The sequence below is a fragment of the Stenella coeruleoalba genome (genome assembly GCF_951394435.1).
Source record: "Stenella coeruleoalba genome assembly, chromosome: 7".
NCBI lineage: Eukaryota > Metazoa > Chordata > Mammalia > Artiodactyla > Delphinidae > Stenella > Stenella coeruleoalba.
The window spans coordinates 16,122,805-16,138,395 of NC_137153.1; the positions used below are offsets into that span (position 1 = coordinate 16,122,805).

Consider the following 15,591-nt stretch of genomic DNA (forward strand, 5'->3'; position numbering starts at 1 on the left):
AAACACAAGGACAGGATATCCAGCCAATTTTTGACTCAAGTTAATATGAAGGTTCATTTGAAAACTTGTGATTTTTGAACAGCTAAGGGCTCACCCACTCTAAGTATCTTCAAATAAGAGTCCAGTACTGTCTCCCAAATCTTTTACCTCTCAATGGACTTATGAATCCGCCTCCACTGGGGATAATGAGCTTCTTGTTCAAAGCCGCCTCCTTTGGCTCTAGCTTGCTGAGCTACGTTTAGAGGTCGGGTGTCAATGATGTAGCCACGCTTTCCTGCCCTGAGGGTAGCATTTATCAGCTTCTCATCTTCTTTGCACCGTCTCCCATTTGTGCCAGTGAGTGGCTGACCACTTCGCATAATAACCTACAAGGACAATAGAGTCTAAAATTTAACAGTAGCTGCTTTTTAAAGTTTCTGAAAGCAGAAATGAATTAGCTACATTAAGAGTATCTCAAAAAACAATTCTATAAAGAGTAATGTACCACAGTGTTCATTGCAGCTCTATTTACAATAGCCAGGACATGGAAGCAACCTAAGTGTCCACTGACAGATGAATGGATAAAGAAGATGTGGCACATATATACAATGCAATATTACTCAGCCATAAAAAGAAATGAAATTGAGTTATCTGTAGTGAGGTGGATGGACCTAGAGTCTGTCATACAGAGTGAAGTAAGTCAGAAAGAGAAAAACAAGTACCGTATACTAACACATATATATGGAATCTAAAGAAAATGGTCATGATGAACCTAGGTGGGGGCTTCCCTGGTGGCGCAGTGGTTGAGAATCTGCCTGCTAATGCAGAGGACACAGGTTCAAGCCCTGGTCTGGGAAGATCCCACATGCTGCGGAGCAACTAGGCCCGTGAGCCACAACTACTGAGCCTGCGCGTCTGGAGCCTGTGCTCTGCAACAAGAGAGGCTGCGATAGTGAGAAGCCCGTGCACCACGATGAAGAGCGGCCCTCGCTTGCCACAACTAGAGAAAGCCCTCACACAGAAACGAAGACCCAACACAGCCCAAAATAAATAAATAAATTTATAAATAAATAAAGACCCCTGTTCTCTGTTTAAAAAAAAAGAACCTAGAGGCATGAAGGGAATAAAGACGCAGACCTACTAGAGAATGGACTTGAGGATGCAGGGAGGGGGAAGGGTAGGCTGGGACGAAGTGAGAGAGTGGCATGGACATATATACACTACTAAATGTAAAACCAATAGCTAGTGGGAAGCAGCCGCATAGCACAGGGAGATCAGCTCGGTGCTCTGTGACCACCTAGAGGGGCGGGATAAGGAGGGTGGGAGGGAGACGCAAGAGGGAGGGGATATAGGGATATAAGTTATACGTATAGCTGATTCACTTTGTTATACAGCAGAAACTAACACACCATTGTAAAGCAATTATACTCCAATAAAGATGTTTAAAAGAATAAAAAAATTGTGTCACTTTGGAGATGAATTTGATCCTAAAACAAAGCAATGTTTCTATGTATTGACAATAGTTAATCATTGTAAAACAAAAACAAGACTTGCACTTTTACACGATTTTTCTTCCTACTATCTCAAAATACTTTCACATAATAAATTATAGTTCCTCTTTAAGATCAAATATTACAATTCATTTAGTCAGTGAATTAATTATCCAGCAGATCTGGGCCTGTAATTTAGATAATGATAACAGCCTACACACCAGGAAACTTTGGCTTCAACTACATAAACTTAGGGTTGGCAGGTTTTATCAAGAATTATAAAGAGAAAAGGCACCGATGGTAAAATAAAAAAAATTTATGTACTATTTTTCTTGTTTCGGGAATCACTTTCAATATCTTGAAAACTACTTATTTATTCTTTATTCTCCAGTGGCCTTCTTCCAGTATTCCAGGACTTAACCACTTGACTCCAAAGACCAAACACTACATACTTTGAAGTCTGCTTTTGAAACTTTTCTCAAGAAATCAATATCTGTTATACTGATCTATTCCCTGGCGAATGGTTTAGAATTATTTCAAGCTCGTCCCATAATACAGAGGTCCCCAACCCCCAGGCCGCAGACCGGTACCAGCCCACAGCCTGTTAGGAACCAGGCCTCAGAGTAGGAGGTGAGTGGTAGGTGGGCAAGCGAAGCTTCATCTGCCGCTACCCATCACCTGCATTACCGCCTGAGCCACCCCCCATCCTTTCAGTGGAAAAACTGTCTTCCATGAAGAGTCCCTGGTGCCAAAAAGGTTGGGGACCAGTGCCATAATACATACTGTTATCTTAACTACCCTGAAATTTAACATAAGGAAGGTCATCCAGAGGATGACAATGGCTAACTCTCAGACTGCACTTACCATGTAACTGGACGCAATAATATATTTTATGAGTTGTTAAAATGCTTTATGGTGAACCCTAGTAAAGAGAAATACTGCTGAGCAGGCAAGATAGGTGACCTGATTTCTAGAAATCCCTTTATCCTAAATATCTACACTTGACTTACTACCAGGGGAAAAAGGAAAATGGAAGATAGCTATAACTTACCCACTCATTTACTATTGGATTCAAAATGAGAAGCAGAGTTTACTGACAAAGAGAAAATAAGAGGAGAGAAATAAACTTCGAAAATATTTAGGAAACGAACACACAGTGAGCACTTGCCTATTCAATTCCTGACTCCTGTGTTTACTTAAGTTGTGACTAATGACATGTGTCACTCTTTTCCCTTCTGAAAATAAAAACGTCTGTTCAATTTACCTTTCACAGGAAAATCTGGTGAGAATAATTAAAATAAAGTATCATACCATTATTCCGGTCAGAGAAATTTATTTTTCTACCTAAGAGTGTTCATTTTAAGTATAAACTAAACATTAGCTCCCTTTGTACTGAGTCCTAAAGATACACTTCTTTGGGCTTTTCTAAGGTTAAGCAGCATCATGGAAAGAATTCAAAGTCATGTCCTGATCACAGAAAACACTCTACTCCTGATTCCCTAAAGCTTAAATAACAGAAGTCCCAGCGAGAGAGACTAATCACTTCAATGAACAGGTACACAGAAAAGGGGAACATTTCTAAGAACCTCAAATCAAGTCTTCCAGTCGATTAAGCAGTAGTATTTATTGTTCACTTACCATTCCATTTTTTTTATGATAATAGCTGAGTACTGGGAAGCGTCCTCCATGTCGAAACGTAGCTACCTTCCGAAGAGCTTCATCATCGATGGCTTTGGGCACTATGACAATTGGTGGGTAAGAGGGGCAAACAGCAAATTCCTTATTGACATAGCTTAACCTCCATTCACTGGTCTGAAAAACACAAAATACTTCAAAGCTAAGCAAGTATCTCAATGTCACAAAATAATCTGAAAACTTTTAAAGCTTAGAGATCAATTTTCATACAGTGAAGAAGCCATCTCACAGGAATTTAATAGAAGGATACCTAGCCCATACTTAAATACTTCCACAGAAAAGGAGCTCCACTCTTCAGAGCCAGCTTCCTACAATGCTAGGTATCCCTAGTTCCTAGAAAGTTCTTCCTCCTACTAAGCAAAACTTATTGCTCTGTAACTTCCTCTATTGTTGTTTACTGTGATTTCAGTACAAGTTCCCCATTTCACATGACATCTTATGGAATATATAAAAGAGTTGTTTCTCCCTTAGTCTTCTATTCTCCAAGTTAAATATATTAAGTATATTTATGAATATCAGGGCCAACATCATCTCATTCCTTCTTGTCTTGGTACCATTTACTTTGTTAATGGTACTCTTAAAGTACAGCAACAGGAAGACTAGAACTCCAGATGATGCTTAACCAGAACAGAACACTGCTAATACTTACATCAAACCCCTTGCTCATTTCTGTTATTTAAAAAAGGAGAAAAATGAGGAAAGACTGTTAACATCTCTCTTAAAGCAATAACAACTTAATACTGAGAAAGATTATACTTAGAAGTCAATGAAATAATTTCAAACTCAGTATGCTGAGAACCAAAAGTACACAACATAAAACTATCAAATGACAACTTATTTCTAATATCAAAAATGAAAATCACTTAAAGACTGTAAAAAGCTTTGCACTGCAAAAAACAAACAAAATTATGTGTATGTAAATTTCAATATGTTCCTATAAATCAGAGTTGCCCTAACATGCTGGTCATGGCTTGTAGTATCAGGAGGATAAACCAAAGCATGTTTGATAAATGTATTTTAAAAAAAAAATCCTTTTACAAGATACAATATTTTTTAATTAAATTTTTTCACTGTTCAGTTATTCACATTACTAATTTAAAAGACAGTTTCTAAAAAATTATTTTTTAAAAAGGGAGTTCTGTTTCCTGCTCACACATCATCTAATTCCCTTTCCCCAGAAGCAACCATTTTCAACTCTTTCAGCTGTTTTTTGTTTTTTTTTTTTAATTTTTGGCTATTTTTCACAATTAGGTATTACTTACTGATTTCCTACTCCAGAGAATGCTATGATTCTTCATTGACCTGCAATGCCACTTCTTTCATTGACCTGCAATGCCACTAACTTTCCACACGTTGGCCTCTCTATTCTGTCGCACTTGTCTAGCTGCAGCAAGTCCATCCATGGCTTTTAGAATAAACTTTGTATTTAGTAGGCTAAGTCTCCTAGAATCCTCTTCCCTCCTTCTTGCTCTTCAAGAGAACCTTGGTTCCCCTTGATCCTTTGCTCTTTCATGTAACTTTTATCAAATTCCACTTAAAAACCCACTGGTGTTTTAATAAGATGGCACTGACTTTATAGATTGATTTGGAGACATCTTTATAATATTTAATATCCTTGTCTATGAGCATAGTGTCCCTCTACTTTTCAAAGCTTTCTTAATTTTTCAATAAAGTTTTAAAATTCTCTCAATAAACATCTTTCATATCTTTTCTTAGATATACTCCTAGGAACATTATATTTTTACAGCATTTTAGTTGTATGTCTTCAAAATTATGTTTGGTGTAGAGAAATGCCTACAATTTCAAGATTCTTTCAGTTTCCTATGTAGAGAAGCATATAATCAACAACTAAGAGCAGGGACTTAGTTGTTGGACTGGTGGTCCAATGGTTAAGATTTTGCACTCCCAATGCAGGGGGGCAGGTTTAACCCCTGATCAGGGAATTAAGATTCCACGTACTGCATGGCCAAAAAAACCCAACTAATAGCAATTTTGCTTCTTTCATTTCAATCCTAATACCTTTTATTTTTCCTTCTTGTCTTCCTGAGTCAGCTATGAGTAGCAATGGCAGGCATCTTTGTCAAATGAAAGATTTGCTTTTTGTATATTTTTGTTTTTGTAGCTACCCTGTATCAGATTAAATAAATTCCTTTCAAATCCAACTCTGCTAAGAGCTTTTATCATAAGTAGATGTTTTTTTTTAATTTTTTTTTATTTTTTTTTATAAGTAGATGTTTAATTTTACCAAATTGTTTTTTTTCTCTTCTAATTTTGTTTCACCATGTATGTAATTTGTCTTTTCTCTTTGGTTAATTTTGTGATATTCTCTTTGCCTTACTGTTCAATAGCTGAACTCAATACATCTAAGTAAAAATTTCCTTTTGGTTATCCTACATGGTGTTTGCTGGGATACCCTTGTGCATCTTTGCAGTCCATACCTTCCCCTCCACAACCAATACTAGGAAATCACTAATCTGCTTTCGGTCACTTTTAGTGTCTTATCTAAGAAATCTTTGCCTAATCTATGGTCATAAATATTTTCTCCTGTGTTTTCTTCAAGAAATTGTATATCTTTAGCTCTTATGTTTTGGTCTATAATATATTTTGAGTTAATTTTTGTGGATGGAAGTAAAGGTCTAGATCTATCTTTTATCAGTCCAGTTGTTCCAATGCCATTAGTTGAAAAAAACTCTCCTTTACCTATAAAATTGTCTAGGCACCTTTGGCAAAAATTGACCACAAATGGGAGAGTTTATCTCTAGACCCTCTATCTTGTTCCATGGATTTATATATCTATCCTTAAGCCAATATACCACATTCTCTTGATTACTGTAACCTAATAGTAAAATTTCAAATCAAGTAATGTAAATAATTTAGCTATTTTTTTTCAAAGTTGTTTTGGCTATTCTAGTAACTCTGCAGTTCCATATAAATTTCAGGATAATCTTGGCAATTTCTACAAAGACATCTATTGGAATTTTGATAGGAGTTGCACTGAATCAATAAATCAATTTGGAGAGAATTAGCATCTTAATGAGAGGTCAGCAAACTATAGCCCACAAGCCAAATCCAGGCCCCTGCTTGTTTTTGTAAATGCAGGCATACCTCAGAGACATTGCAGGTTTGGTTCCAGACCACTGCAATTAAGTGAATATTGCAACAAAGCGAGTCACAAATTTTTTGCTTTCCCAATGCATGTAAGTTATGTTTACACTATACTGTAGTCTATTAAGTGCGCAACATCAATATGTCTTAAAAAAATAAAATGTACATACCTTAATTTTAAAATATTTTGTTGCTAAAAAATGCTAACCATCATCTGAGCCTTTAGCAAGTCATAATCTTTCTGCTGGTGGAGGATTTGAAATATTTTCAGAATTACCAAAATGCAACAGAGACATGAAGTAAGCAAATGCTGTTGGAAAAGTGGCACTGAAAGACTTGCTTGACATAGGATTGCCACAAACCTTCAATTTGTAAAGAACACAATATCTGAAAAGCACAATAAGATGAAAATGCAATAAAATGAGGTATGCCTGTAAGATACTACTGGAACACAGCACCATCCATTCATTGATACATTATCTATTGCTGTTTTCATGCTGTAACAGCAGAGTGGAGCAGCTGCAACAAAGATTTCATGACCCTCAAAGCCTAAAGTATTTACTATTGGGTCCTTTACATAACTCAGCCCATTACTGACTGATCTTAACCATACTGTCTTCCAATCCATGAACATGTGTTTCTCCTTTTATTTAGATGTCCTTTAACTTCTCTCAGCAATGTTTTGTGTTTTCTTTTGTGTTTTGTATAGATCCTGCCCTTTTGTTAAATGTATTACTAAGTACTTTATTCATTTTAAGATTGCTTATTGCCAGTTAGATTTTGTACACTTGTACCGAGCAACCTTGCTAAACTTATTAGTTCTAGTTATTTTGTTCATTTCTGCTCTTATTTTTATCATTTCATTCTTTCAAGTTACTTTGCTAATTTTTTTCCCAGTTTCTTAAGTTGGAGCTTAAGTCGGTGATTTTAGACCTTTCTTCTTGTTTTATATTAGCACTTTAACATTATAAGTTTCTCTCTAAACATTGCTTTAGCTATATTCTACAAATTTTGATATTATCATTCAGTTCAAAATATTTCCTAATTTCCTTTCTGATTTCATCTTTGAGTTACAGATTATTTACAAGCATGTTGTTTAATTTAGAAATACTCTGGGTATTCCTCGATACCTTAGTGTTAACTGATTACTAATATAATTACTTTGTGATCAGGGATTATATACTGTATGGTTTCAATCCTTTTAGATTTATTGATATTTATTTAATAGCCCAGCGTATATTCTCTCTTAGAAAACATACCATGTGCTCTTGCATGTTGTTTATTGTGCAGAAGTTGGGAAGTAGTATTCAATTAACATCAGAGAGTGTTGTTCAGATTCTGTCTCTACTTGTTTTGTTGTTGTTTTTAGTTTAGTTGTTCTATTACTTGCTGAGAGGGCAGTTTAAACAATCTACAATCATCACAGAATTGCTTATTTCTTCATTTCCATCAATTTTGGCTATCAGGCATAAATATTTATTTTTATATATAAATCATTATGTTGTCCTGATGAATTTTATTATTATGGAATGACCCTCTTTATTTGATAATATTCTGTGTCTTGAAGTTTTTTTTTTAATCTGGAATTAATAAAGCTACTTCTTTTTTATACTTATTATTTTCATGGCACATTTTGCCCACCCATTTATTTTCAATCTGTCTCTTTATATTCAAAATGCATCTCTTGTACACAGCAATATTTGCATCTTGCTTTTTTCTTCTTTTTTTTGGCCACACCACGCAGCTTGAGGGATCTCAGTTCCCCAACCAGGGACCAAACCCGAGCCCTCAGCAGTGAAAGCCTTGGAATCCTAACCACTAGGCCACCAGGGAACTCCCTTGCTTTTTTCTTTAATTCATTCTGACAGTCTCTGCCTTTTAATTGGAGCATTTAGCTCACCAATATTAAATATCGATACAGCTGGATTTTAGTCTAGCATTTATTTTCTGTTTGCCCCTTCAGTTTTTATTGCTGTTTCTTCTTTCCCACTTTCTTTTGAATTATTTAAATACTTTTTAGAATTGCACTTTAATGTATTAATCTTTTAATTATACCTCTTAACATTTTTAAGAAGTGACTGCTTAAGACAATGGTTCGCAGCTAGGGGTGATTTTGCCCCAAGAGAACATCTGTCAATGACTGAAGACTACTGGGGTTGGAGGAGAAGAATGCTACTGGCATCTAGTGGCAGGCCAGGGATACTGCCAAACAATCTACAATGCACAGGACAGTTTCTCACAACAAAGAATTATCTAGCCAAAATGTCAACAGCGCCAAGTTCGAGAAACTCTGCTCTAGGGATTATAATATATATTGTTAATTTAAATATTAGCCCACATTACGTAATATGTAAAAACCTTGAAGCTGTACTGATCTATATCCATTCAGCCACACCACACCCAGTCATTTTTAATGACATAGTTTCCATACGTAATATGTCTACATATACTATAAACACCACAAAGGCAATGCCATAGTTTGTTTTTGTTTTTTTAATAAATTTATTTATATATTTATTTATTTTTGGCTGCATTGGGTCTTCGTTGCTGTGTGCGGGCTCCTCACTGTGGTGGCTTCTCGTTGTGGAGCACAGGCTTCTGTAGTTGTGGCACACGGGCTCAGTAGTTGTGGCTCACAGGCTCTAGAGCGCAGGTTCAGTAGTTGTGGTGCACGGGCTTAGCTGCTCCGCGGCATGTGGGATCTTGCCGGACCAGGGCTCGAACCCATGTCCCCTGCACTGGCAGGCAGATTCTTAAACACTGCGCCACCAGGGAAGCCCCCAATGCCATTGTTTTTGCTTTAAGTAGTCATACATATTTTAAAGACACTAAAAAGAAACAAAATAGCTTGTTATATTTACCTAGAATTTACCATTTTCAATATTCTTCAATCATTTTGAGTATTCAGGTTTCCCTCTGGTATTATTTCCCTTCAGTCTGAAGAACTTCCTTTAACATTTCTTATAGTGAACGTCTCTTGGTGACAAATTCTTAGCTTCTTTTTATCTGAAAATGTTGTCTCACCTTCCTCCTTGAAAGATACTTTCACCAGATACAGAATTCAGGGTTGATAGGTTTTACTCCTTTCAACACTTTAAAAGTTTTGTCTTCTAGTCACCATGATTTCTGATGAATAGTCCACGGTCATTTGAATTGTCTCTGTGTATGTAATGTGTTGTTTTTATCTGGCAGCTTTCAAGATCTTCATGTTATCATGGTTCATTGACAGTCTGACTATGATGTGCCTAGCATGATTTTCTTCATACTTATCCTGTTTGGGGCTTGCTGAGTTTTTTGAATTCAGAATATTCACCAAATTTTTAGTTTCTGAACATTATTTCTTTAAATATTTTTTCTACCTATTCTGTCTATTCTCTCCTGGATCTGTAATTATATATATACTAGATATATTGATATTGTTCCACATATTCTTGAGGCTCTGTTTATTTTTCCATAATTTCTCTTCTCTCTTTATTTCTCCAAATAATTTCTATTGCTCCAATTTCAATTTTACTGTTTCTGTCCTCTGTCATTTAGCCTAGTGAATATTTTATTTCAGATACAAATTTTTCAAAAAATGCTGAGTTCCATTTGACTCTTCGTAATGTTTTCTATTTCTCTGCTGAGGTTTCCTGTCTTTTGTCTCATTTTAAGCATAGTTTCCTTTATGGAAAGTTGGGCAGTTTAAACAGTTGCTCGAAAGATCTTGTACGATCCCGTGAACATCTGAGTCATCTTGGGGTTGGCAATTGCTGATTGTCTTTTGTTTTTTGCAAAGAGCCCAGCTTTTTGTGTTACTAAAGAAGTTTAGTTTAGTCAAAAAAATCAAAGCCCATGTCATCATCAGACTCTTCAGATTCTTCTTTCTTTGCTTCCACTTTCTTCTCCTCAGCTGGGACAGCACTGGGGGAGGGGGCAGGACCTCCTGCTGGGGCAGCACCAGCTGCTGGGGCAGGTCCACACTGGCTGGCCAAAGCATTTGCAAACAAGCCTGGCCAGAAAGGTTCAACATTTACACCTGCTGCTTTAATGAAGGCATTGATCTTATCCTCCATGACCGTCACCTCAGTAGTGCAGGATGAGGGCCAAGTAGATGCAGGCAAGCTCCGAGACGGAGGCCACGGTGTGGGTGAGTGCTAGCCAGGTGCTGCCAGGAGCGATGCTAGTCACCGGATGAAGTGAGGGCTGCACCCCAACGCGGCCTTAGCTTCCTCAGAAGGACCAAGCACCTTAGCGGCAGCTGAGGAAAGGGAGCTGATTGTCTTTTTTCTTGAGAATGGGTCATAACATCCTGGCTCAACTTTGGACTGTATCCTGGACATTGTGAATGTCCAGAAACTGAATTCTATTACACATCTTTGAAGAGTGTTATGGTTCTGTTTTACAAGGAAACGGCTTGTTCAGACTTAAACTGCAAACTCTGTAACATCTGAGGTGCACGGCAGCTCAGACCTTAGCTCTGACTGCTCCCAGTTTCTCCCATGCAATCATGGGTCAAGAGTCAGCCAGAGATTCAGGATTATATACAGAATCAAGGTTCCCCTCCTCTGGCTCTCTGGTTCCCCAAGCCCTTCCTCCCACCAGAGACAAAGTGGGCTTTTCACCAGAATGTTAGCTGTCCTATACCATCAATGCCATAATTTCACCGGCCTCAGGACAAGGCCCGCAAAATAGGAAATTCACTCTGTCATTCACTTCCTCTAAGTTTTCACTCCCCTCTAAAATATGCTGATTTCTGTTCACTTACCAGAGCCTCCAAGTAGTAGTTTTCTGTATTTTATTCATAGTTTGTCATTGTATATCTGCAGGAGGTCTTGTCAGATAGAAGCTACTCAACCATTACCTTATCATCATCGTTGTTGTATATAATTTCTGAAGTAGTAGATTGGGAGAGTACTGATATACTATATATGTGTATTTCAGCAAAGTATCTGAAATAATATTTCATGATATCCTAGAATAAAAGCATGTTAAAAGGGGAGGAACTCTTAAAGATCATTTGTCCAATACTTTCATCGTGTAGACTTGGAAACTGAGTCCCAGAAAGTCAAGCAGCCAACATATCTGGGATGCAACATAAGATATCTTGATAGCTAGTTTTAGTACTCTGTCTTCTCAATACCATACATCTCTTTTGGATATAATAGAGAAGAAGGGACTGGCTAATACTATTTAGAAAGTTTTTGAGATGGTCAAAAAACCTTACTCAACGAATACTGACTGATTAAGTGATATATGTCTACGTGGCAGAGGATTCCAAAGATATATAGAAGGCCTTATTGTCCTTTTGTCCTATCCTGCATAAATGCACACATTCCTATATTCATTTGCTCAACAAATATCAACTGCTTGCCAATCATGTGCTAAGAATACAGTAGATACCCTGAGAAAATCATAATTCAAAAAGAGTCATGTACAACAATGTTCATTGCAGCTCTACTTACAATAGCCAGGACATGGAAACAACCTAAGTGTCCATCAACAGATGAATGGATAAAGAAGATGTGGCACATATATACAATGGAATATTACTCAACCATAAAAAGAAACGAAATTGAGTTATTTGTAGTGAGGTGCATGGACCTAGAGTCTGTCATACAGAGTGAAGTAAGTCAGAAACAGAAAAACAAATACTGTATGCTAACACATATATATGGAATCTACAAAAAAAAAAAATGGTTCTGAGGAACCTAGGGGCAGGAAAGGAATAAAGATGCAGACGTAGAGAATGGACTTGAGGACACAGGGAGGGGGAAGGGTAAGCTGGGACGAAGTGAGAGAGTGGCATGGACTTATATATACTACCAAATGTAAAATAGATAGCTAGTGGGAAGCAGCTGCATAGCACAGGGAGATCAGCTCAGTGCTTTGTGACCACCGAGAGGGGTGGGATAGGGAGGGTGGGAGGGAGATGCAAGAGGGAGGAGGTATGGAGATATACGTATATGTACAGTTGATTCACTTTGTTATAAAGCAGAAACTAACACACCATTGTAAAGCAATTATACTCCAATAAAGATGTTAAAAAAAAAGAATACAGTAGAGAATAAGAATGACATGTATGTTTCCCACCATCCTAAAGTTTATATTCTAGCAGCTTGTATCCTAGACCAGAAGAGAGACAATAAACAAACAACGAATAAGAAGCTTTCACATTAGTGACCCCCTCCTTGAAGCTCGCTCTTCCCTTGGCTTTTTCCTCCACTCATCCCTTACATGGTTCATCCTTGGCCCCCTACTTACTTTAGATGCTTTCCCTCAGCAATATCAACTTCTCCCCATGGTTCCCACAATGTATACATTGATTATGCTCAATATTTCATTTTTAACACAGATCTCTCAAATAAGCTCTAAACTATCTCTTGTACATATTCAATGACATGTACCACACAGGCCCTTTGAATTTGCCATCCCCACAACTGAACTCAGCTCATTCCCTGTCAAACATATTTCTCTTTCTGTCTTTCCCATTTCAATGGTAAAACCTAGATGCCACTGCCTGTTTTACCTCTCACATCCAGGGAGTGACTCACCAACTCCTTTTAATTCCACTTCCTGAATCCTTCTGCACTGTAATCACTCTGCTACTGATCCAACCATCTACTTTATGTTATTACAGTATCCGATTAAGCAGTTTCTCAGCATTTTGCAACAGAACTGACTTTCTATAACACAGATCTAATAATTTCATTTCCCCTGTGTCTTGTGGAAATTTTGTCAGCACTTATTTTATTGTATTCAATTACTTAGATAATTATTAGACTTTGAACAATTAAAAGGAAGGGACCATGCTTTGCTTATCTAAAATTTCCATAATCTAGCAATAGTAAGCAAATACCTCAAATCAAGGCATTAAAAATGTTCTCATTAAATTTGTGGATTACAAAATTTGCAGGAATTTAAAACAGAAATTCAAATATACAAATTGCTTAACTAAGTAGCTAACCCCAAAAGGAAATGCCTACGAGAAAAAAATGTTGAATATAAGAATGAATGAACGGACAAACAAACAAAAAGGCAAGGAGGATCCCTTAACAACACATGTATAAGGATGAAGGAATTTTAGTTTATTTCATTAGTAATTTAATTCTGAAAAAGGCCAATGCAACTTTAGGGTACAGTAAAGTATCAGTAATAGTTCCAATCTACGCTAAATGTTACGGGTACCATGTTTTAAGAGAATCAATGACAAACTGAAGGCCTTGCTGAGGAAAGCAGCCAGGACAGGGTGGGGCCCTGAGTTCAGCACTATGGGAAAAGGCTGAAATAAATACTGATATTTAATCTGTAGAAGAGGAAACTTAATGGGGACATAAAAGTTCTTAATTTGAAGAACAATTCATAGTAGAGGAATAAGACAACCTGAAAAACACAACACAACATCAGAAACATGGGGTCTAAGTACAGGGGAACTTCAGCTTGGTATTAGGACTGTTCCCATCTGGGACATTACCGTATGATTTTGCAAATTCTCTTGCACTAGAGATTTCAAGCAGAAGCTGGACAACCACATCGTGGATGTGTTAGCACAGAGGATTTCTGCACAGAATAGGAGACTGATTTGAACGTTGGCTTGTTGAATGTAGACTTAGACTGGTTCACTTATGGCACCTAACTACAAGATAAATCATGAGCAAGTCATTTATACAGACGTTTCTGGATAATCAAGAAAATCATCCAGACATCTCCCTTCCAGATCAAATTCTGACTGCCATTTTCCACCTAGGAAGTAACTAAGGATTCCTCTAAGGTAGCTGTTAGCTAGTAGTTAATGGATACAAAAGAAAAGCATCATGCATTTGAGAATGCTTACTATGCAGTTTTTAATGTTATAAAGACCCTGAATATAAATGTAAATACAGGTAGATATCCACAAACTATATAAAAATGCTCCAAAGAGGCGGGGCAGCATGAATTGGCGAATGAATCAAGGGAACTGCAAGGAATTCAGTATAGCTGGGGTAGGAAGCTAGAGAGCCGTGTGGATGAAAGGCTCTTGGTGCTGCAGCCAGGAGTCAGTGCTGTGCCTCTGAGGTGGGAGAGCCAACTTCAGGACACTGGTCCACAAGAGACCTCCCAGCTCCACATAATATCCAACAGTGAAAATCTCCCAGAGATCTCCATCTCAACACCAACACCCAGCTTCACTCAACCTTAACAAGCTACAGTGCTGGACACCCTATGCCAAACAACTAGCAAGACAGGAACACAACCCCATCCATTAGCAGAGAGGCTGCCTAAAATAATAATAAGTCCACAGACACCCCAAAACACACCACGAGATGTGGACCTGCCCACCAGAAAGACAAGATCCAGCCTCATCCACCAGAACACAGGCACTAGTCCCCTCCACCAGGAAGCCTACACAATCCACTGAACCAACCTTAGCCACTGGGGACAGACACCAAAAACAACGGGAACCACGAACCTGCAGGCTGCAAAAAGGAGACCGCAAACACAGTAAGATAAACAAAATGAGAAGACAGAAAACACACCGCAGATGAAGGAGCAAGGAAAAAACCCACCACACCTAACAAATGAAGAGGAAATAGGCAGTCTACCTGAAAAAGAATTCAGAATAATGATAGTAAAGAGGATCTAAAATCTTGGAAACAGAATAGAGAAAATGCAAGAAACATTTAACAAGGACCTAGAAGAACTAAAGATGAAACAAGCAACGATGAACAACACAATAAAATAAATTAAAAATACTCTAGACGGGATCAATGGCAGAATAACTGACGCAGAAGAACGGAGAAGTGACCTGGAAGATAAAATACTGCAAATAACTACTGCAGAGCAGAATAAAGAGAAAAGAATGAAAAGAACTGAGGACAGTCTCAGAGACCTCTGAGACAACATTAAACGCACCAACATTCCAATTATAGGGGTTCCAGAAGAAGAAGAGAAAAAGAAAGGGACTGAGAAAATATTTAAAGAGGTTATAGTTGAAAACTTCCCTAATATGGGAAAGGAAATAGTTAATCAAGTCCAGGAAGCACAGAGAGTCCCATACAGGATAAATCCAAGGAGAAACACGCCAAGACACATACTAATCAAACTATCAAAAATTAAACACAAACAAAACATATTAAAAGCAGCAAGGGAAAAACAACAAATAACACACAAGGGAATCCCCATAAGGTTAACAGCTGATCTTTCAGCAGAAACTCTGCAAGCCAGAAGGGACTGGCAGGACATATTTAAAGTGATGAAGGAGAAAAACCTACAACAAAGATTACTCTACCCAGCAAGGATCTCATTCAGATTTAATGGAGAAATTAAAACCTTTACAGACAAGCAAAAGCTGAGAGAGTTCAGC

At 37.6% G+C, this 15,591-nt stretch overlaps 1 protein-coding gene and 1 pseudogene across 2 annotated transcripts in view; both read right to left on the reverse strand.

The window, feature by feature from the left end:
- MTMR9 (myotubularin related protein 9) overlaps positions 1–15,591 on the reverse strand; it is a 93,515-nt gene that overhangs the window by 53,063 nt on the left and 24,861 nt on the right. The window contains exons 4-5 of the mRNA XM_079926346.1: positions 3,108–3,281; positions 148–365 (exon numbers count right to left, since the gene is read on the reverse strand). Coding sequence (XP_079782472.1) covers positions 148–365; positions 3,108–3,281 — 392 coding nt within the window. The remainder of the gene's footprint in view (positions 1–147; positions 366–3,107; positions 3,282–15,591) is intronic.
- Positions 10,082–11,123, reverse strand: LOC307189545 (large ribosomal subunit protein P1-like; annotated as a pseudogene). The gene is made up of 2 exons: positions 11,113–11,123; positions 10,082–10,431 (listed from the first exon to the last, which is right to left on the reverse strand). The product of its transcript is annotated as a large ribosomal subunit protein P1-like (transcript).